We start from the raw sequence: 22487 nt of genomic DNA on the forward strand, positions 1-22487 counted from the left end.
ACAGGTCTGGGGAGGATGGAGTGGGGAGGGAGGAGGGGCGTGGGGCCAGCGGCTTTCAAGCCCCAGACAGGTGAACTTGCTTCCTTTCCGAGTAATTCACCAGGTTTGCCAAATCATGCATAAGGGAATTCTAACTTTGAGAGATTAATCTTATCCACTGTTAGATACACAATTAGGAATGTTAGGGCAGTCACACTCTATGCCTTAAGTATGTTCTAGGTAATACTGTTGAAGATGTTGCAATACTAAATTGAAGACAAATTGTGAAGATTAGAGCAGGACTTACCATTCAAAACAGGGCTGCAATTCACTTAGCCCAGCAAGCGCTTGTGATTCCTGAAGAATTTTAATGTGGGAGAATTTGTATTTAAAATTTGTACCTAATGGAAGACAAACATTTCAATATATATGGGTTTATAAAAATCCAAATGGTATCCTAAATGTGGATTAAAGGCAGCAATATGTGTACAGCTGTTTGCCATTAAGTAGCTGAACAGTGATTAAGGAGTAAATACATAAGTGTTACCAAGTAGACTCACTCTCTGAGCAGGCCTATAAGCAGAACAGAGTCTCATTTATGGCATGTTTTCAGCCACTTATTGAACTTTTATTGCTGGATTACCCACTACTAAAATGATTCTAAATTATAAAATACAAAGTGTGATAATTAAGGTAACGTTTAAAATTAAAACAGGATGAATACTTCATGCCCTTGAAGAATAGGAAGTAACACCCAGACTACAGAAAAAGAAACAAAAAGTCTTAAACTATTTGAAAGGCTTATGAGATAACTCAGTGTAAACATTTAGTAGCCTAAGAGAAGACCCCCCCCAAAAAAAAGTGTGATAAAAATGAGTCAAAAACAAACTTTCCAATTAATTTATTTAAATTCATTAATGTTGCAAAAATATGATGTGCAACAAATCAGGACACAAGTTACCATATTCCTAACAAGTCAAAGGAAAATAAAATATTACATCTCCTTAGTAAATCACGACAACCCTATTATTTCTTACAGGGATCACATCAACATCTTGCACAGTCATCAGAACTGAATTTCTCACGCTGTAAAATGACAGCACCAAGCCAGGCAACATCAACTGAATAGCAGTGAAATGATCACAGCACACTCTGTCTAAATGGCAGCATGTGAACTTATATTAAAAAAGATACTTGAATTTTTGAAATCTGTATCTAAGTGTGTAGGTGTCTAACTCACTCTGAATTAATTGTGTTCTATGTGAATAGTGTCCTATGGACTGTGCAAGTCAGTGGCCCTGAACACACCTCCAACATTTGCTAGCTAGGTTTATGTAAATAAATGGTTTATGGGATGTAACTTTAGAAAGCTCGTGTATATAAAAAGTGCAGTGGAATAGCTAATTGGTATTATTTTCCAAGTTCCTCCTTAGCCACACTGATTGTGAAAGCACAAAGATTCCAAAATGTACATGTTTTAATCTCCTGTAGAAGGTCTTACAAGATAGAATCAGACAGCTATATGAAGCAAACAGCGCAACATTATTCCTTATCGATCTGAAACCTTAATTAAACCCTTGATTTTCATCAGGTTTTTAAGTGCCTTATGCAAACTTTTCATAGCATCCTTAAAAGTAATTCTCAAAACATAAGAAATTAAATAGATCTATCATATACAGTTGCAAGAAAATAACAGCTATGTTCAAATTTTAGTGTCACTCCTCATGTTCAACACAATACTTATTTTCAAGTACCATTTAGAACTTCAAAAGAAACTGATCTGATTCTTATTCATTCAGAATCTTGCGACTGGGGTAGAGGTGAGTGAAAGGATCCCAGGTAATTCTTCTGTACTATTAGAACACTGAGTAGAAAATCTCCCACTTCCCGTACTAGCTGACTTTCTTGGGCGAGTCCAAACTCTTCAGGCTTTCTCCTAGTGACTCCAATCACACAATACCTGTTCCCTGTGACAAGGATAAACTCTAACAGAATAGGTGGTGTAACTAATAAGCATATTAACTCTCCTCTATTCCTTCCTTTTGAGGTTTGTGATCCATTTCTTAAATATCTAAATATTTGAAAAAAAGTAAGAAAGAAAACATGATGGAATGGATTAGCAAATTTCTATTTTCAGCCTATCTTCTCCCTTCTGACTGAGCAATGTTAGCCATTTCCACATATAACACAGGGAAAAGAATGAAGCTACTGTCACCTAATATACACACCTTTACTGATCTCAACAAGAAACTGGCCTGTTCTAACCAATAACACCCTAATGCTAATTTACCTCTCAATTGAAGAAATCTAAAAAAGCCACTTCTGCACTAAATTAAATACTTCCAAATTCCCTGAGCTCTCACATAAAAATAGCCAAATAATAACACTATAATCATCTACAAGAAGTTTCTATCAAAAATCAGATCCTTGACTTTTTTAAATTCTGAAGTTATAGTTGAAGAAATTCTAGCTACTGATATACAATCAGAAAATTTCAGTATTCAGTGCAGTTACCAAATAGTGCTATTCATTTTGGAAGACTACATTAATGTTTGTTTCATAAAATATGAAAAATAATCTAGCCCTAAACTTTAATCTGAGCATTGTAATTGTTGACCCTCTCTGTTCAAATTTGCTTCTGTGTGAAGAGACAAAGCAGAGAGAATATAAATTCTCTTTAGAGGTATTGTCAGCCTTTGCACTCTTCACTCCAGTCTTATTTCACATATTCTATGTGAAGACTGCAGGTTTTCCTGTTGGACACAAGAAAGCCTGTTAGATGGTGCAAAGAGATGCCATACACGGTACTTCCCTTAACAGGGACACATTCAGTGCCACCTGAAATAACAGCCACTCTAAACTCTAAAGTTCTTTCTCTTACTTCCTTGTTATCTTCCTTTCAAACTACCCCACTAGGCCCTCCTTAGGATCCTATCCTTCCATGCCATGAACTGAGTTAAAGGCTATTAAGCTTCAAGTAGGAGGCCAATGTAGCAGTTTTCTTGGTGCTACTAGGAATATAACCAAGCAGAACAAAGGTAAATTATATGTATGAGAAACTTTGGATTAAAAAGAGACACTTGAGACCAAGTATAACAAAATATAGTGGCAAAAATAAAATTAAACCAGTTAAGTTAGATCCATGACCCCAGGAGACAGATAAAATAATATAATTTTATGTACTTTCATTTCAATCAGCAATGGAAAATTAAAATTGAATGCTATGGGAGGAATGTCACATAGTGATAAATTACAAATAACAAACTTCCTAAATGCTTTTCCTCTAACCTATTAGTTATGATCTTAAGCCTTACAGTTATGAAACATTTATTAGGGGACCTGTCCCTATACCAGGTGTCGGGTAGAGCAGGTGTCTTTTAATCCACTGATTCACAACACATGCCTTTCATTATATCCCAAGTGTTACCACTGTTTCCTCTGAATTTTCATGTTCTAACAGATTAAGGTTATTTGTACTTTAAAAAAATATTTAGGAACATGCACCACTTTTGCAACAAGTTGTATCTATAGTTAGGGGCAATGCTTGCAAAAGCAAAAGTGAATAAAGGCAATAAACTGTTGACCCTGAAGAACTGTGTACTTTATGTGGAGGAAAACCACCTATGTAAGAAGTTCAGCAAATTTTGAACAGGATAAATATGTATAGAGAAAAGACTGCTTAAAGAGCTCTATAAATATAGACTCTAATCACAATTAAATTCATTGATCCTTTATTCATAATTCTCACATGGTAAATTCCGAAGGAATGCCTAAGTTGTTATTGTTAGTTTGCTTTTTCAACACAAAATTTCTCTAAGGTTTGAGCAAGCAATAATGGTTTTGGCTTTATTTGATATAATAACATCAGTTTAGGATCTGCCTATGGCTGCTGGATTCAAGTTAAGTTAGAAGACTGCTGAGGAACACCTCATCCTGGGAATCCTCCAGCATCTCCCATAACTGGACTTAGTTTAGCATGCCAAGTCTATAACCAAAGAGGACAAAAAGTAAAGGAAAATTCTCTTTTTTAGTAGAAACTTTGTATGAAAAATGGCAATGGTAAAAGCCATATGTGTGTTCAGTCTAGGGCAGAATAAATCCTAAAAGCTTAGCTCTCATCTGCTTCATTTTGCTATTCTAGCACATTCTTTTATAAATTACCTTACAGGAAGGGCTGGGGTGTGGTAGTACCCTTAAATTTGGAGGATACTAATTTTTCCACGTGTGTATGAGTCACACAAGCAGATGATACTATCAGATCAATCTGTTGTTTTAGGATGATTTTGTGGGTTATTAAGTTCTGTTTGGGCACCTCAGTACAATGTATTTCAATGTAGAGTCAAGGTACTTACCAAATTAAATGAAAAGTTTATATGCTTATATCCCATATTGTCCAAAACAGCATAATGTAATGATGCTCTAAGACTTATAAAATAACTTAAATTTACAGTACTGTCAACATGATTCCACAAGGTCAAACACCTGAACCTCTGCTATAAAGTTTCAGTAACCGATACAGAAGTATTTTGGTAAAGTGCCCACACTGAGAGCAGTTAAAAAGCAGCCCCTATTTTCTACAGAAAAATAGTGACAGTGAGTAACTCATCACATTCTCTGAACACTACACTGCACTCACATATTCTGGAGAGTGATACCCTGGACACACAAGCTTATTTCACATTAGTGAACAGACCTAAAATTTTTATAAAGTTCTGACTTTTGGCCAGAAGATAAAACATCCCATATATACATATATACAAACCCCACTTCTTAGCCTCTTAAATTGTGTAGTTCTAAAAATGGCTTTTTGACTTGTCTTTAAAGTTTAAAAAGGAAAATGTGTGCAATACATTTGTATCTGTGCTTCTGAATTAAGAAACAGTAATAAATGAGGGGGAAAAAAGGTTAGGATAGTATTAATCTTAATCTTCTTAGATTATGTACATGACCTTTGGGTATTCATGAGAACCAGTTTAACTGTCCCTCACCTTATGAGCAACTCTGTTTTCTAAGTTACCCAGGAAATGTATCTAACCATTTACAAGAACAAAAATTCAAACATGCACTTTACAAATCATGGTCTTATTTACCTGCATATTCTTCCACAAGACAGGTATACATTAAAAAATATTGCTCAGAAACAAAAATATATATTATCTCTTTCCTTTACCATTTAGGCATATAAATAGTTTACTGAAGATGATGCATCATTCAACAAACAAATGCAAAAACCGCTTTATATAAAGTGTGGTTCTCTGCTATTTAGCAATATAAAATACAAAATGATTACAATATAATTAGCTAATAAGGAGCTAAATTCAAGAGATTTGCAAACCAATACAGCAGTGAACAGTCCCTTATACAAAAGTCCAGTAAGGAAGAGTCAATTTTGTAACAGATTACATAAAAATCAGGGCCAATAAATGCATTATAAATGCAAAAAAGAGCACTGCTTCATCAGCACATTCTTCAGTCTTGTTTGGACTAGACACCAAACTTACTGTTCACTTTTCGGTTCATCTTGTTTTCCATTAAGTTCTTGATCAACTCTGTTTAATGAAAAACAATAGAGATAATAAGACACTAGCAACTAAACAATTTTCTTTCTAAAAATTGTGACTACTTTTAGCATAGAATATTATTCTGTTAAAAACAAAGCTTTGCAAAGAAGCAGACATAGTAAAAAAGTTACCAAACATTTCCCCAACCAGGAAAGATAATTTTTAAAGACAAGAGGACACTGACAAGAAATGTGCTTGTTGTTTCTTTGAAGATTACTGAATACTGTACACAAAAGCTCAGAGTTTTATTAAAAGTTAAATTGCAACAGGTATATTAAAATCTTAAACTGTAGCATGGCTGGGATCTAATTGATTAGAGAGTGGCAGGAAAAACAACTCCCTCAAAAATGATTTTGTTAACTGACATACTAAAATGTCACCAAATGATCCATGTTTTTAAATTCAGTGATAAAAATGCATATTTACAGAAATGATTCTCCAAAATTTTTTATTAGTATACATAGAATGTAAATGCTTTTCACTTATTTTGATAGTAAGAAGCCATCAAATAATTGGAAATATCTAGATGTGGTTAAAAATCGAACTGAATTAGAGTGGGTTGCATAGAGACCAAAATTTAGGCAAGTGGGGATTAGAAGAATTATGTAATTACAACACAACTATAAACAACACTTTAAAAATAATATACAACAGTCTATTACTCTTTTTACTAGTCTGAATTACTGATGGAGGGGAGTTTAAAACTTGGTACAATATATGAAGATACTCTTCACACTTGTTTCCAATTTTTGATCATCACCACCCATTACTAGGAGCACCTGAACATCAGTGAATGAAACCTAAAAGTCTTGGTCTGTGTAAAGTCAAATTAATAACATTTAAAAACATTTTTTATGCTGGTATCAAAAATATAAGAGGTATATAGTCTCGATAAGGCATGCAATATACATCCGGTCTTTTCAACATCTGAAATCTGTTAAATTAGTTCTTATGAACTATTTTCACAATTACTTGATTTTTCAACTACATTCAAACACTTTAACAGCTGCACTCTCTCTGGCCACACTTGCACTGAGTCGTTTGAAAGAAACAGTTACAACATTTGACACTACCGTGTGTGCACACGGAGTTTTGAATCCTCCTTATGCCCGGTACTCATCAGAGAGATGTCACCTTAAGTAAGCTCCTCCACACACAGCCTCTGTTACATTTTAAAAAATATTCTCCTTTAAAAAAAAAATGCTCCTTTATTTTTAAAACTTGAATGTTACCATCTTCAAGCTGACAATGATTTATTGTTTTTTTTAAGACTAACAAACCATGCCAAAACTAACAAGTGTCTGAAAGATATACGTAGTGATTCTATTACAGTTAAACAAGACAAAAAAAAAAAAAAAGAAAAAGAAAAACTCAAGATAAAATAGTATTGATAGGTATCAAACAATATATTAAATAAAAAGTATAGTTCCACTATTTTTCTGATGCCTAAATTCCAGGTAACTAAATACTAAGAACTTTGTAAAAAGGCACAATACAGCGGATTTTATCAACAAAGGCAATTCATTTTGAAATCCATGAAGCATTTGGCTTCATTATACAGTTAAAGATTGTATTTTTAATTTCAGTTATCTGTCTGGCAAGTGTACACCAGTGCCTAGAAAGGGGAAAAAAAAAATCAGCAATATCTAAAATTACCATCCACATCTCTATGTAAAAATGTTCATTAAACTGTTAAGTGTCCTATAAAAATGTAGAGCTATGGTTCCATCACATGGTCAACTGAATTCTTGCTCATCAACACAGTCAAAATGTGTTCAAAGAATTAGTTCCTTATAATTGTTTCCTTAGAATGGTCAAAATGGTAATAACTACATACAATAAGAAAGACTATACTAAAGCTGTTTTGCTAATTTGTCATTATTTAAAAAAAAAAAAAATCCATTAACAAGTCAGCTCCAAATCCTACACTGTTCTAAATTGCTATTTAAAATGGTAACTCTTGGGCGCCTGGGTGGCTCAGTGGGTTAAGCTGCCGCCTTCGGCTCAGGTCATGATCTCGGGGTCCTGGGATCGAGTCCCGCATCGGGCTCTCTGCTCAGCAGGGAGCCTGCTTCCTCCTCTCTCTCTCTCTGCCTGCCTCTCTGCCTACTTTTGATCTCTCTCTGTCAAATAAATAAAATCTTTAAAAAATAAATAAATAAATAAATGAATAAATAAATAAATAAATAATGGTAACTCTTTTATACCTTGCCTTTCATCTTCTATGCCGAGATATTAATAGCTAATAGTTTGTTATGCTCAAAGCAGAAGTATTCAAAATTAAAGATGGAAAGCAGAGTGTTTAACTATTTAACAGTATATTACTGAATTTTAGGTATTTTATCATATGTAGAATTTGACTGGTTAGCAGGCCGTTTAAGCGTATAGGGAAATCAATGTTGGTTAGCCAAAGAATATGTGCATTGCAAATATACTCATAAACCCCAGGGAAATAAACTATTTCTTTAGAAGAGTACATATATATTTATCAAAAGCACTAGTTAGACATATAAGTAAAATGGTGAAACAAATAAAAAAGTCTTAGAAGTAATTGGTTTTCCAAATAGTTTTCTTAGCAGTTTCTTTGGTTTTGCAATCAGTACCTGTAACATGAAGGAGTAAGGAGGGGCTACGGCCTTTAATTCCTCATGGGCATTAATATATGATGTTAGAACAGGGTGAATCCAAGCCATATTCAGCATCAGGAACTTCAGATTCACTCTATATTTGAATTCTGGGGTATGTTTATATTTACAAATGCTGTTATCTTTGTCTACAAGCTAACCAACCAATAAGGAAGAGTTAGTCTGTGCAATGCAAATGGACTAGTCTAGATGCAACCCAGTCAAGGTGTGCATATACCTTTTTTGTTTCTTTTTAAACTTTTCTTCTTCATACCTTGGTAGGGAAGAGTTATTTCAGTAAATATACATGTTATGAAGATAAACAAAACTTGAAAAAAAGGCACTGACAATAAACTCATATAAGTCTGCAGGCAAAACCAAAACTATTTAACACACTATGTAGAAAGTCAAAATTGATCTAAGAAATCTCGCTTTACACATTCAACAGACTAAACCTCAAATCAGTAGACCAAAAAACTTTTTCGACACTACAGCAGAGCAATGTTCAAGGATTTATGTTAATAGCCTTCTACCAAATCCTTTTAAAAAATTAGATGGGAGGTGAATTCAGTAAACAGAACATATTCCAGCCACTGGAATGAACCAAGGTTAGGCTGATATAAATAATATATTTCGCCAGTAATAGGATTATTCAGCGCATGGATGAATTTACTCAAATTTGGAGAACAGCATGTTCAAGTATGGAGAATGTTCTTTAGTACTGACTGATCAGGAAATCACCTCTTAAGATTGCAAATAGTCTTTAAAAAGAAATAGTCTTTAAAAATAAAAATTAACTACAACCAGATATAATCCTTCCTGCTTCCTCAGGTGATGGCCTGAAGAAAACAGTATGGGGAAGGTGCTGGAAAATGGCTTCTTTCCCTTTTCCTTAGCTACAAAAACAAGAGCAGTTACAAAATATTTATCATACAGGAAGTGAAAAGGAGGAGTATTGAAAAATATTTACCTCTTGCACATCAATATATAAAGATCCAATACAATTAAAGAAATAAAACAAAACATACTGTTTTATGCATTCTGGTATGCCAACATATTCCATGGGGACAAGTTCCGCTAGTTCTGCCAAATTAAAGACGTATCTAATTTTTTGGCTGAATTTTGAGCTATGGAAGAAAATAAAGATAATTACCTCAATATTCTGACCAACAGAACTGACAAGAAATTCACATAAGGAGCTGGTGTTTTGTTTCTTTTTTTTTTTTTTTTTAAGTCAATGACTCTCAGAAAATTACCTAATAAAGGGTCTTGTGACAGCTAGAAGTGTTCTGATAAACCATGAGGGATGTACAATGATTAGTGATTTTAGGTTTTTCCGTAACCTGGAGTTAAAAAAAAAAAAAAAAGGAAAGGAAAGGAAACAAAAATTTTAAAGCTCTATAAATTCTAATGCTAGGAAAAAAGGTAAGACATCATTAAGTATGTGCAACTTTACACACACACACACACACACACACACACACACACTCCTCATCCAGAAGTTCATTTAGATATGATATTCCTAAAGACAAGGAAATACACTCTTGAATTCTGATGGTCTTTTCTACTGCTACGAGATGAGCTTTACTGCATTTGGCTAAATTTATGTCCACAGTATAGCCTGTTGTTAAATGTCTCCTAGATATATTCACTTGTCTTTAGAATTCTGTCAACCAGGGGTAGAGGACAATACTGAATACGAAATTTCATTTTTCAGGATGAGAGGGGAACTGGTACTCATTTCTTCAACACCATGAAAGGCATTATGCCACAAGAACAGGAAATGTAAATCAGAGTCTAAAATTCTGAATAAAAATTACCGGCATTACCCTGAATGACTTAAAATGACCAAAAAAACCCTGCTGTTTTATTATGCATATTCCACACTTAAGTAAAGTGACCATTAAGGATTTTTTTTTTTAAATCGTTAAGAACTAGCCCATGCAATGTTTAGATATTTAGAGAAACCTATTAATGAATCTGAGTTCATTAAACTAGTTCAAGTTAGCTATAGCTTAAATCAAACCAACTGGAGATTCGAAGTTCCTCCCATTAGCATTGATGACTAACTGTTGAGGAGAATACACTCCCTAGAGCTGATTCCAAAGTAAGATTATGGCTAAGCATCTTAAAAACCATAAAATATGCTAAGCACTATGAGTTAGGCAAAATTCAGAATGTACTAAAATAGGAAATGTATTAAGTTCTTCATTCTTTCCTAAAATACAAGTTATAGGGAAATGTTCAATGTGGTACAAATAAGGAGAAAAAAAGGACCATTTTATAGTTTTGTTTTAAGGGATTATTCTTTATTAAACAGATCAAAACTAATTTTTCATGATATTCTAAAATACTGAACTGAGAAAACAGAAATGTGTTATAAAATTTACAAGTATAATTTATAGTGCCCTTAGGTGACGACAGGAAATAAAATTGAATAAAGCTATTATAAAAATTATTGAGACTGGGGTGCCTGGGTGGCTCAGTAGGTTAAAGCCTCCGCCTTTGGCTCAGGATCGAGCCCCACATCGGGCTCTCTGCTTAGCAGGGAGCCTGCTTCCTCCTCTCTCTGCCTGCTTCTCTTGTGATCTCTGTATGTCAAATAAATAAAGTCTTTAAAAAAAAAAAAGAAAATTCTTCTAAAAAAAAAAATTATTCAGACTAGCTTTCAATGTGTATTTACAATACCTTCTATCAATTTGCTGATAGCATTTCCTGAGCCATCCCAGACTGGGCATTTTCCTTCGAGTTGTAGCACCATTTAAATAAACTATCATGTAGTTTTCTGCTACTAATAGCTCCAAAGTGCCAATAACATACCTATAAAGACAAATTGAGTTTAAGCCTTAAGTACTACTTTGCAGAACCAAGAAAATTATCCAAATTATATAATGCTCTTCCTTCCCTTCAGTGACAGCAAAACCAATTAAAATTTCAGAACTGTTATAGTTGGTATTATGAATATGTAACTCTAAAAGAGTTACCTTCTAGAAATACACGTTTAAAAGTCTATGGATGAACTGACATGATTTCTGGGACTTGCTTCAAAGTTATACAATGGAAGAGTATACATTTTGGGAATGAAGTATAAACCTATTAACTGTGGAAGCGTTTGATTTATACACAAATATTCAATACACTTCTTTTACCTTCATATAAGTTTGAAATTTTCCCAGTAAGTTTTTTTTAAAAAATACCACTAACTTAAGAAATAGAATGACTCTGTGGAAATAGAATTGAGTCAGTTCAGTTACATTTGGCTTTTTGGGAGTAAATGCATTTAGCCATATGATTTTGAGATAAAAATAATTTCTTTACATTTAATGTAAAATAAAGAAGTTAGAACAGATAATCTGAAATATCCATTCCAGTTTTAAACTGGTAATTTTCCTGTTGAGTTGGAAAATGCATACTTTTATAATGCCAAAGAATAAGGACTTAAAGAACTGGAATGGGGATAATTATAATCTTCTCCCAGGCAAAGTTCACTTCCTTAAGCTGGAGATCTAATTAACCGAGAATTCTGTCCACATTTTTCTGTGAAGGTATACTTACTTAAAGAGATTGTCCATCAGGTATCTATAGTTAGGCTGACCACTTTCAGGCATAAAACAGACAGCAAACACAACAATGGCATTTAATCCATCCCCGTAATATCCTGAAAATTAAGTCAAAGATAAAAACACCAGCATGATTTTACTTTTGCAGAGGAAATCTGTACAGCTGACAGATTATAGTGGTTCATGTTCCACAAATTTTTTGATCAAAAAACATGGTTTCGTTTTTAACCTTATAGAGCCTTATAGATCTTTAAATCCCCTCTTCTCAAAATGAGAATAAAATCTGAAGAGGAAATAGTGGGCATAAAAACCAGAAACCCATTTAAAGTAGCATAATCAGAAAGCCAGTATTATTTTAGTAAACAGACAAAAGAAGTGATATAATCCAAGCAGGCATAATATGAAGACATCTGCAACACTCTTATGCAATTTATGGTTAAAGTGGATGCTTCTGAAAAAATACCTTTACACTCAACAATGCCTAGCATTTTGGAGATTCTAGAATAATGAAAACTACAATAACATCTCTGGCAATTTTAACTGAAGAAAAAGTGTTAAAATGTATATGTTTGTTATAATCTCTCGTATCTAGTAACATTGTTTTAACTTTCATTTCCATTGTTAACAAACATGCACTGAAAAGGTTTAAACACTTCAAGTACACTAGCATCTATCTCAATCTCTTAGTCACAAAACACATTGCTATAATTCAATAGCATAAAATGGTCCTAATTATTTCCCCCTAATATAAATAAAGCACTCTTTTTGAAAGATACTAGGTTTAAACCATGAGGCAGGTCTCACAACTTGTTTCCTATGAACTGGCTGAATTAATCCAAGACTGTGAACTTCCTGATCCAGATTATCCTGTTTTCTTCATCTGAATAGAATTAAATTAGGCGGAATAATGTAAATGCAAACATTCAAGTGATTTGCTTTCAGATGAATGAAGACTATAGAAATACAGAGGGGAATGCATTTGGCAGAAAGTAAATTAAGTAGAAAGGACTCTACATAAAAAACAAAACAAAACAAAAAAAACAAAAAAACCCCGCAATCTGTTTAACCTATGTGGTCCCCTTTCTTGAATTAGGATTCCGTAATAAGAAATGTTCTAGAAATGAGATATCACCTCACACCAGTCAGAATGGCTAAAATAAACAAGTCAGGAAATGACAGATGCTGGCGAGGATGCGGAGAAAGGGGAACCCTCCTACACTGTTGGTGGGAATGCAAGCTGGTGCAGCCACTCTGGAAAACAGCATGGAGGTTCCTCAAAATGTTGAAAATAGAACTGCCCTATGACCCAGCAATTGCACTATTGGGTATTTACCCTAAAGATACAAATGTAGTGATCCAAAGGGGCACGTGCACCCGAATGTTTATAGCAGCAATGTCCACAATAGCCAAACTATGGAAAGAACCTAGATGTCCATCAACAGATGAATGGATCAAGAAGATGTGGTATATATACACAATGGAATACTATGCAGCCATAAAAAGAAATAAAATCTTGCCATTTGCAACAACATGGATGGAACTAGAGCATATCATGCTTAGCAAAATAAGTCAAGCAGAGAAAGAAAACTATCATATGATCTCCCTGATATGAGGAAGTGGTGATGCAACATGGGGGCTTAAGTGGGTAGGAGAAGAATCAATGAAACAAGATGGGATTGGGAGGGAGACAAACCGTAAGTGACTCTTAATCTCACAAAACAAACTGAGGGTTGCTGGGGGGAGGGGGTTTGGGAGAAGGGGGTGGGATTATGGACATTGGGGAGGGTATGTGCTTTGGTGAGTGCTGTGAAGTGTGTAAACCTGGTGATTCACAGACCTGTACCCCTGGGGATAAAAATATATGTTTATAAAAAATAAAAAATTAAAAAAAAAAAAAAGAAAAGAAATGTTCTAGAGGGGCACCAGGGTGGCTCAGTGGGTTAAGCCTCTACCTTCTGCTCAGGTCATGATCCAGGGTCCTGGGATAGAGCCCTGCATTGGGCTCTCTGCTCAGCAAGGAGCCTGCTTCCTCCTCTCTCTCTGCCTGCCTCTCTGCCTACTTGTGATCTCTGTCAAATAAATAAATAAAATCTTTAAAACAAAAACAAAAACAAAAAAGGAAAGAAATGTTCTAGAGAGTGACTTGCATTTTGACTACCATTATCGTTCTGACGCTATTTACAGTGTCTAGGTAAACTTCTATATATGGCACGGTCAGGATGGTTAGAAGTTATAATCATACTCCCATAGCCTTTCCTATTTGACTTGTGATTTAAGAAACGAAGCCTTGTATTTTTGGATATCCTACAAATATGCAAAGCTGGTGCTCCATAAAAATGTGGAATGGACTAGTTCTATACTTTATGGTAAAACTAAATGATTTATTCAGGGTTTTATTGTTTGATTTTTTTTTTTTTAAGATTTTATTTATTTATTTGCCAGAGAGAGAAAGAGAGCACAAGCAGGGGGAGCAGCAGGCTCCCCACTGAGCAGGGAACCCAATGTGGGGCAAGATCCCAAGACAACTGGATCATGACCTGAGCCAAAGGCAGAAGGCTGACACTTAACCAACTGAATCACCCAGGCATACATATTCAGGGTTTTAATGTAAAGTAAGAGTCATAGTTTAAAATGCCAGGTTTTACTTATATACACAAAAAGACAAGTACAAGAATGTTCAAAGCAGTTTTAATCATAACGGCCCAAATAGGAAACAACTTATAAGTCCATCAAAAGAAAAATGAATAAGCCAACTGTGGTTTATCCATACAATGAAATACTACTTAGTAATGAAAAGGAATGAACAACAGACACAAGCAACAACATGGATAAATGTCAAAAACATGCTGAGCAAAAAAAAAGTCAACAAAAGAGGGTATACTATATGATTCCAGTTAAACGAAATTCTAGAACAGGCAAAAGTAATCACGGGGGCAGACATTAGAATAGTGGTTACTGGAAGGGGGTATTCATTGGGAAGGAGTCTGAGAGAATTTTGGGGGGCAATGAAAATGTTTTACATGTCTAGCTGTAGGTGATATGGTTCTATGGGCATCTGTCAAAACTCACTGAATCCTACCTTTCAGATTCGAAGTGAAAAAGTCAGAAAGAAGAAAAACAAACACTGTATGGTATCACTTATACGCAGAATCTAAAAACACCGAACTTAGAAACAGAGACTAAAATGGTGTTTACCAGGGTCTAGGGGGAAAGAAGATATGTTGGTCAAAGGGTACAAACTTACAGTTACGTGATGAGTAAGTTGTAGGGATCTAATGCACAGCGTAACGACTATATACAGTAATACTGTATTATGTAAAGTTGCTAAGAGAATAGATCCTAAATGTTCTCACCACAAAAAAGAAAGGCTAATTATTATGCAATATGTATTGTATCAGATCAACATGTTTTAACCTTAAACTTAACAATATGTCAATTATATCTCATGAAGCTGGGGAAAAACTGCAAATGCTACAAAAAAGATTTATACCATTTCACTATATATAAATTATAAATGCATAAAAAAGGAGAGAAAGCCCCAGTTTCGGGGTTGTCTAGAGGTCAGGTAGAAAACAGTTTTCACTGTATATTCTTATACCTTTTGAATATACTGTGTGCATGTACTAATGATTTTTAAATTTAGTTTTATCCTTTTACTTCAAACCTGTTGTTTCTAAAATGACATGATAAATGTTCACTATATATACATCTTTAACTCAAGATAGAGGAGTTTCTTTAGGCATTTACATTTCTGATATTGCACTAAAAAATATGCTCTTTGATAGCTCTTACCTCCATGGCTGATAACTTTCTTATAGGGTTCAATTGCCTTCATATCAACCCTGTGGTCTTGTTCTCCAATTCGGAACATACGCCAGCGTCGTCCATCTTCTTTTTCCTCTGCTGTTGTGTACTCAGTAATCGAGCCTTTCCTAATAACTTCAGTAGTTTTGGGTTTTGGAAGATCATCTGTCAAAATAAAAGGTTTTTGAATCACAAATTGTTATTTGTACAGTAAAAATCAAATTACATGTTAACCACTTTACTATCTAATTAGATTGTTCAGAGAATATTTCATTATACCTTCCATGGAATTTTAAGTACTACTTCTGTAACAGAGGAAAAGGCTTGTTATTGATAATGAAGCCATTTTATGTTTTTGGAAATTATGGTTAACTTTTTTTGTATTGGCTATTTCAGAAAGCAATTCACAGTGCAATGTATGTGCATAAGTTCAAAAAAGATAATTCATACAGCCATCAGAATCTTAGTACATTGGCCTTACAATGCTGTTCAGATTCTATTTACAACACTATTCTTGGAAGTTACCACTATGGGTTATTTAAAGTAACTGAGAGCAAATTGGTTTTTTGTTCTTGAGCACATAAATTATTCCCCAAACACTGTAATACCAGATAGAAAGTGGTTAACCAGTCAATGATTATTTCTCATTTGATCAGGTTTATTGAGCAGAAATTTACTGATAATATTCTGATGTGTACATGCAAACATCTATTTTAAATTGACATTAGCCAAAGCAGAAGCACCAATGATTAGGTGTAGTTTATAGTTCAAGATTGCACTTTAGCGGATTTTAAATGAAGTAATGATTTTCAAAATTTTAGTATCGTAGTCCTTACCAAAAGATGGGGGGAGGGGAACCTACGGCATGTTAGTTGTTTGTTTCCAAGATAAAGCTGTTAACGGAAAATATCCTTCCAGGAAATGACTACAGCAGCATTAAAGAAAGAAGAGACAAAACACATAGGCAGAAAACTATTTCAGTATCTTTTTAAAATATTGCTTATTACTGGACTGCTTATTGAACCAGTAAAATAGGGAAGAGAAAAGGAACAAAGATACAGTATATCAAGGATCTTACTCTTTACTGCAGATAAGACACATAGGGCTAAAACACTGCTTTCAAGTAAAAATCATTCTAAAGATGGAATATACAAACAACTATATAAAGATACTATACACAGAAATTATCTAATTAAAGAAAACATGCAAAGCAAAACAGATGCCAATTCCTTTGAATTCCAAATAACTAATAATAAGGAATATAAAGTTTGGGGACTAAGAGTATACATTAATTCAAGATGGTTGTTTACATAGTGCAGTACTATCATAGACAAACCTAATTAAAACATCACCCTAAAAAAACTCCCTTCAAAGCTCCCTCTCTGCAAACCCCTAACTACTTTTAGCATATTCCCTATGTTACATGTCTCTTCAAAGCTTTTTTCTTAGCTGATTGACTAAATAAAAGAACATGCCATAATGATCAAGCAGTATTTTGGGAGCAGCATGAAAAAACATAACTTCACAATACTGGGCAATTAAGACAGAAAATAAAGCCACCCTATTAAAAACAGTTTTGAAAGCGATGAGAATATTCAGTGCCAGCAGAATTTCCCATCTTAGTAACAAAATATAGCAGGAACTTTAAAAAAAAAAGTAACTTCATATGTCAACAAAATCCCTTAATCATTGATTTTAGGTTCAAGATAAAGTTTTAAGTTTTCAATTATCCTAATATGAGACTACTATTCAAAAAACATATGTATAGAAAGACAAACATTCATTAATAAAGATCAGATAAAACACTGAAACATTTACCTTCCCACTCAAATTCATTACTGTTTTCTGATGGCGTGTCTAAGCCATCTAAGTCAATCTCCCCACTTTCATCCAAATCATCTGACAGCACAGAGCCATCGCTAGGATCCAGGGTCAGGCTAATATCTGGAGCCATGAGTTTCTTTCTTACTTTATTTCCATTAACTTCTAGCGAGCACGGAATGGGTTAAAAAAAAAAAAAGTGAAAAACAGATTAGAAGGAATGTTTACTTGCTCAAGTTGAATAGGAGAAAAAAATTTTAAAAATATTTATTTTTTTAAGGAATCTGGGTGGTTCAGTCGGTTAAGCAGTTGCCTTTGGCTCAGGTCATGATCTCAGGGTGGGTCCTGGGATCCAGCCGTGAATCAGGCTCCCTGCTCAGTGAGGAGTCTGCTTCTCCCCCATTCTCTGTTCCTCTCCCTGCTCATGCGCTCTCTCTCCCTTGCTCTCTCCTTTCACACTCTCTACCTCTCTCTCAAGTAAATAAATAAAAATCTTAAAAATATATTTACATTTTTGAGAGAGTGAGAGTGTGAGTATGTGAGCAGGGGGAGGGGCAGAGAGAAAGGAAGAATCTTAGGCAGCCCCCCACCACCCTGTACAGAGCCCAACCCATGGTTTGATCTCATGACCTTGAAATCATGACCTGGGCCAAAATCAAGAGTAGGATGCTTAACTGACTGAGCCACCCAGGTGCCCCGATTTAGAGAAAAATTCTAATCACTTCATTCTTGAGAAAAATAACATGAATCAAACATAATTCCAAAGCATTAATTTACAAACCTTGGATTTTGATCGTTATTGCTTCTACATCATGGAAAGACAACACATTCCAGCAAGGATATATCTTTTTAAGTAATAGAGGCAAACATTACAGTCAACTTACCACTAAAAATGATCTCCTCTCAACCTTTTACTATAGAAATTTCCCAAGCCCAAGGGTATGTTTTTGCATGTTAAATTTCCAAAGCATTCAAAAAATGCTTTCTTAAACATTCACTTACTCTTTGGCTCGGTATAATAGAATAAAAAGTGAGTATACTTTTTTTCCTTGACAAAGAATGTGTTAAAAAAAATAGCATAAAATCCACCATTTCATTGAAACTCAAGTGCCAAGTTCTTACCAGGCTGGTTCTCTGGTCCACTTACAGCTAATACATCTGCTTCCATACTATCATCCTCTGGTAAAGGTCTAGAAAATACAGACAAAATTTTTAATTCACAAATTAAAAGAACTTTTTTGTAGTTCAAAGAGCTATTAAAAATATCTCATAGAACCAATTATGTGGAAAACTGAATAAAGTGGTTTCTTAAGCTTCAGTAATTTACAAACGACTTTTAAAGACAAAATTTTCAGACTGTCAGATGATTTACATATTTATGTAAGTAACACATAAAAGTAGATATAACTTCCTTATGTAACTGCTCTTAAGTATAACTACAAAACAAACCTAAAAATTACAAACAACCTAAAAAAAATAGAACTCAAATGCATGAGCTTAATGTGAAATACAATAAATACAATGTGTGGTGAAGGTAAATGGTCCCTCACGTGAGAGGATGGCAACGAGGGCTACAATTCTTCTGAGCTCAGCATTTCTATATTATTCCTATTATCACCATGTGCTATGTAGTGACTTGGTACTTCCACCAGCTGTCCATATTCCCACTGTTAAGGGACCTTCCTGTGCCCTGAGATGGTCTTCTGACCAAGATGGGATGAAAGCACAATGGTCTGCCTTTGCCCTTTTTCTCTTAACCTAGTGGTACCCATACAAATACAACTACAAATGCAAACGTGTCCAAGTAGCTGGCCGGATAATCTAAAAAACCCTTATTTAGTAAGCTTTCTTTTAAAATAGAAGCAGAAAATTTAACAATTCTTACAGACATCTAAAGAATCCCTTCTCCCAGGAAGCCCTTAGACTCATTTAGAAATACCACATTTAAGCATTCTTTATAACAGCAAACATTTTACATTTAAATGTTGAAAACAAAAATAAAGATTATGGGAAGATCACATATATATTTGGTGGAAAATAAGATACTGGAAAATTCATCTAACTGCTGGAAAGGAATTTTCATTTTCTAGTATCAAATGAACACTTTTTGACACTGGGTTTCTGTAAGAAGCTCAATAGTCACTTAATAAGTGACATCTTAGTAAAGACATTTTGAAGTTTTGTTTTAAATCTGTTTTCATTTGAAAGCATTGCTCACATTGGAAAATCTTCATCTTGCCATTCTTCTTTAAGTTCCACACCTTCCATCCTCAGCTTAGATTCAATATCAACTACAAACTCCTGATAATCCGGAGAGCCAATGCCCTGGGAAAAGAGGAAAATTTGTGACAACATATTTTCCATGTTCCTTTTTATCTGCTAAAAAGGTGCAATAATCTTATAATAATCTTCATTCACATTCCACCCTGGTCATGGAATCAATTTATTGGGTTGCAACTACCATTAAAAAAAAAAAAAAAAGAATTAGAATGAAAATCAGGGTATATATATTCTAGTAAAGTAAGTACCATTTGTAGTAAGGGTATTGTGTAGTAAAAATATCTGCTTTCAGTTATATATATGCATGTGTGTCCCAGGTTGTGATTTAAATTTTAAGAATGTAGAAAGAATCTGAGGTGTGGGGGGGTGAGGCACAAGGAACAAAAGTAAATATATTCTTTACTCTGGACCCATAATTAAATTTTCTGTCTTCTGGATAGAAGCTGATCCTAGAAATTGAACATTAGCAAATTGTATTTACATTCATGATTCAGTAAAGCCAAGTGGTATGTGTGCTGCATCTTTTAAAAACTGACATATAATTAATTTTTTTAAAGATTTTATTTATTTATTTGAGATAGAGAGAGCAAGCACGAGAGGGGAGAGGTCAGAGGTAGAAGCAGAGAGCCTGATGTGAATGGAACTGGATCCTGGGACTCTAGGATCATGACCTGAGCTGAAGGCAGTTTCTTAAACAACTGAGCCACCCAGGTGCCCTCTAATTGACATTTTAAAAAATATTATTTATTTATTTGACACAGAGAGAGAGTGAGCACAAGCAGGGGAAAAGGCAGAGAGAGGGAGAAGGGAGCAGGGAGCAGGGAGCCTGATGTGGGGCTTGATCACAGGACCCTACGATCATGACCTGAGCCAAAGACGAGGCTTAACCCACTGAGCCATCAGGTCTCCCTGTAATTAACACTATTAAACTGAAGCATAATTAATATGTGCACTGTTTTCTATACTTCCATTTCTGTAGTTTCAATTCCATCATTCCAGAGTCACTAAAAAAAAAGGCTACTCAGTAACTATCCAGTAAATGAATGCTACATTTTGATTTGCTTTGTATCTACACTAAACTTTTCCCATGTAGTTCAGCATGTTTTCAGGCATGGACTTAGTGACTATTTCTGTTCATGCAATTACACATGCTCACCTAGGCCATTTAGTTTTAGTTTCAGTCTGTCCAAGGAGAGGTGTTGGTCCTGACATTCTCACTTGACAAAGTGAAGAATGCAGAGATTGGTTTGGTTGATGGAATAAGACCTGGAAGTTTAAGTATATCATTTAAGAAGTCATAAAGATCAGCGGGTTAATGTCACAAAAACTGTGACAACTTTAGGGGCACAAGAGGTACAAATGAGCTAATATTTAGTTCAGCTGCATTAAAGCAAGTCAATAGATGACTGAAGTTTGTTTTTTTTTTTTTTTTAAAGCAGTAGAACATGCATTTCTTAAGAGATAAAAAGTAACACTACAAGTATTAAACAAAGCAAGAAGTGATTGGTCCCAGTGGAAGAAGAAAGAAAGTGAGATGGGGAGAATGACTGATACTTTTCATAGTAAATCCTAACCTATCTGACTTTTAAAACCATGTATATATAATTTTAAAAATACTTTTCAAATAAAACAAATGGTGCCAGCCATTCACTTCAATTAGTTTTGTAAAACAAAGACATGATGCCTCCACACACTGGAGTATTACTCAGGCATAAAAGAGAATGAAATCTTGCCATTTGCAACAACATGGATTGATCTCGAGGCTATAATGCTAAGTGAAAAAAATCCGAAAAAGACAAATACCATATGATTTCACACATATGTGGAATTTAAGAAACAAAACATGAACAAAATAGATAAAAAACAGACTTAACTACATAGAACAAACTGGTGGGGAGGCGGGTAGGAAATGAATGGAAGAGTGAAGGAAGGTTAAGAGTACACTTCTCATCATGAGCATTGAGTAACACACAGAATTGCTGAATCATTACACGGTACACCTGAAACTAATACAAGACTGTTAATTATACTGGAATAAAAAAATTAAAAAATAAAACAAAGATGTGGTCATGATTTACAATTGCTTTATCTGCTGCCATTACAATGCTCAAAAGATATACAAAGCTATACAGAAAAAGCATTATGCTTAGAACAACAACAAAATTACACTGATAATTTTCTAAAGTGTTAGATTTTTACATGGTAAACTAAATTTATATCTCTGCCAAGACTGGGAGGCTCTCTTCTCAGTTTGAATTCTTACTTATACTCAAGGAACGGTTTCACACGTTCTCAAAAGGTTTAAATTTTCGAGGACCCACTTTCAAGGACAGAAAAAATGGCCAATGCTCTATTCTTCACCAATATATTTGCTTGGAAAACTCAGTATTTATATATGTGAGTAAGTCATTTTTAATTCTCTGGGAAAACACTGAGCCAGGCAATGTTGAGAAATTACTGGAAAACACACCTAAATTACAGTGATCTTAACTTAATTTACCACATTCTGTTTCTAATACACAGTCTACACCTCAACACAGTCTTCACTGATCACTTCATTGATTGTTCTCTGATGGCAACTTCTGTAGAGAAGAAAATAAATAAAAAAGAGATACCTATCCTACCAATCTCTTATATTCTGGACACAGAACTAGTATAAAGACCCCCAAATTGTGGCCAACAAACCCAAATACTTAATGCTTATTCCCTTAGAAATTAATGCTCATGTGAGACTGAAACACTCTATTACTAAAGCTTTAAAACTGTCTCTTCCAGGGCACCTGGGTGGCTCAGTGGGTTAAAGCCTCTGCCTTTGGCTCAGGTCATGGTCCCAGGGTCCTGGGATCGAGCCCCGCATC

At 34.5% G+C, this 22487-nt stretch overlaps 1 protein-coding gene across 3 annotated transcripts in view; it reads right to left on the reverse strand.

Annotated features, from left to right (window-relative positions):
• Nucleotides 1-865: 865 nt before the first annotated feature.
• The window catches only part of BNIP2 (BCL2 interacting protein 2), a 26716-nt gene continuing 5094 nt past the window's right edge, over nt 866-22487 (reverse strand). Inside the window, exons 2-11 of one of the 3 annotated variants that reach the window (XM_059372044.1) lie at nt 19568-19674; nt 18472-18539; nt 17347-17514; nt 15517-15693; nt 11720-11822; nt 10853-10984; nt 9421-9507; nt 9193-9291; nt 8403-8438; nt 866-5528 (exon numbers count right to left, since the gene is read on the reverse strand). In XM_059372044.1, the coding sequence (XP_059228027.1) occupies nt 5477-5528; nt 8403-8438; nt 9193-9291; nt 9421-9507; nt 10853-10984; nt 11720-11822; nt 15517-15693; nt 17347-17514; nt 18472-18539; nt 19568-19617 (972 nt within the window). In that variant the 5' untranslated portion in view covers nt 19618-19674 and the 3' untranslated portion in view covers nt 866-5476. The remainder of the gene's footprint in view (nt 5529-8402; nt 8439-9192; nt 9292-9420; nt 9508-10852; nt 10985-11719; nt 11823-15516; nt 15694-17346; nt 17515-18471; nt 18540-19567; nt 19675-22487) is intronic. The other 2 variants (XM_059372045.1, XM_059372046.1) reach the window with 2 other exon arrangements.

This window comes from Mustela nigripes, chromosome 13, assembly GCF_022355385.1.
Source record: "Mustela nigripes isolate SB6536 chromosome 13, MUSNIG.SB6536, whole genome shotgun sequence".
Classification (NCBI taxonomy): domain Eukaryota; kingdom Metazoa; phylum Chordata; class Mammalia; order Carnivora; family Mustelidae; genus Mustela; species Mustela nigripes.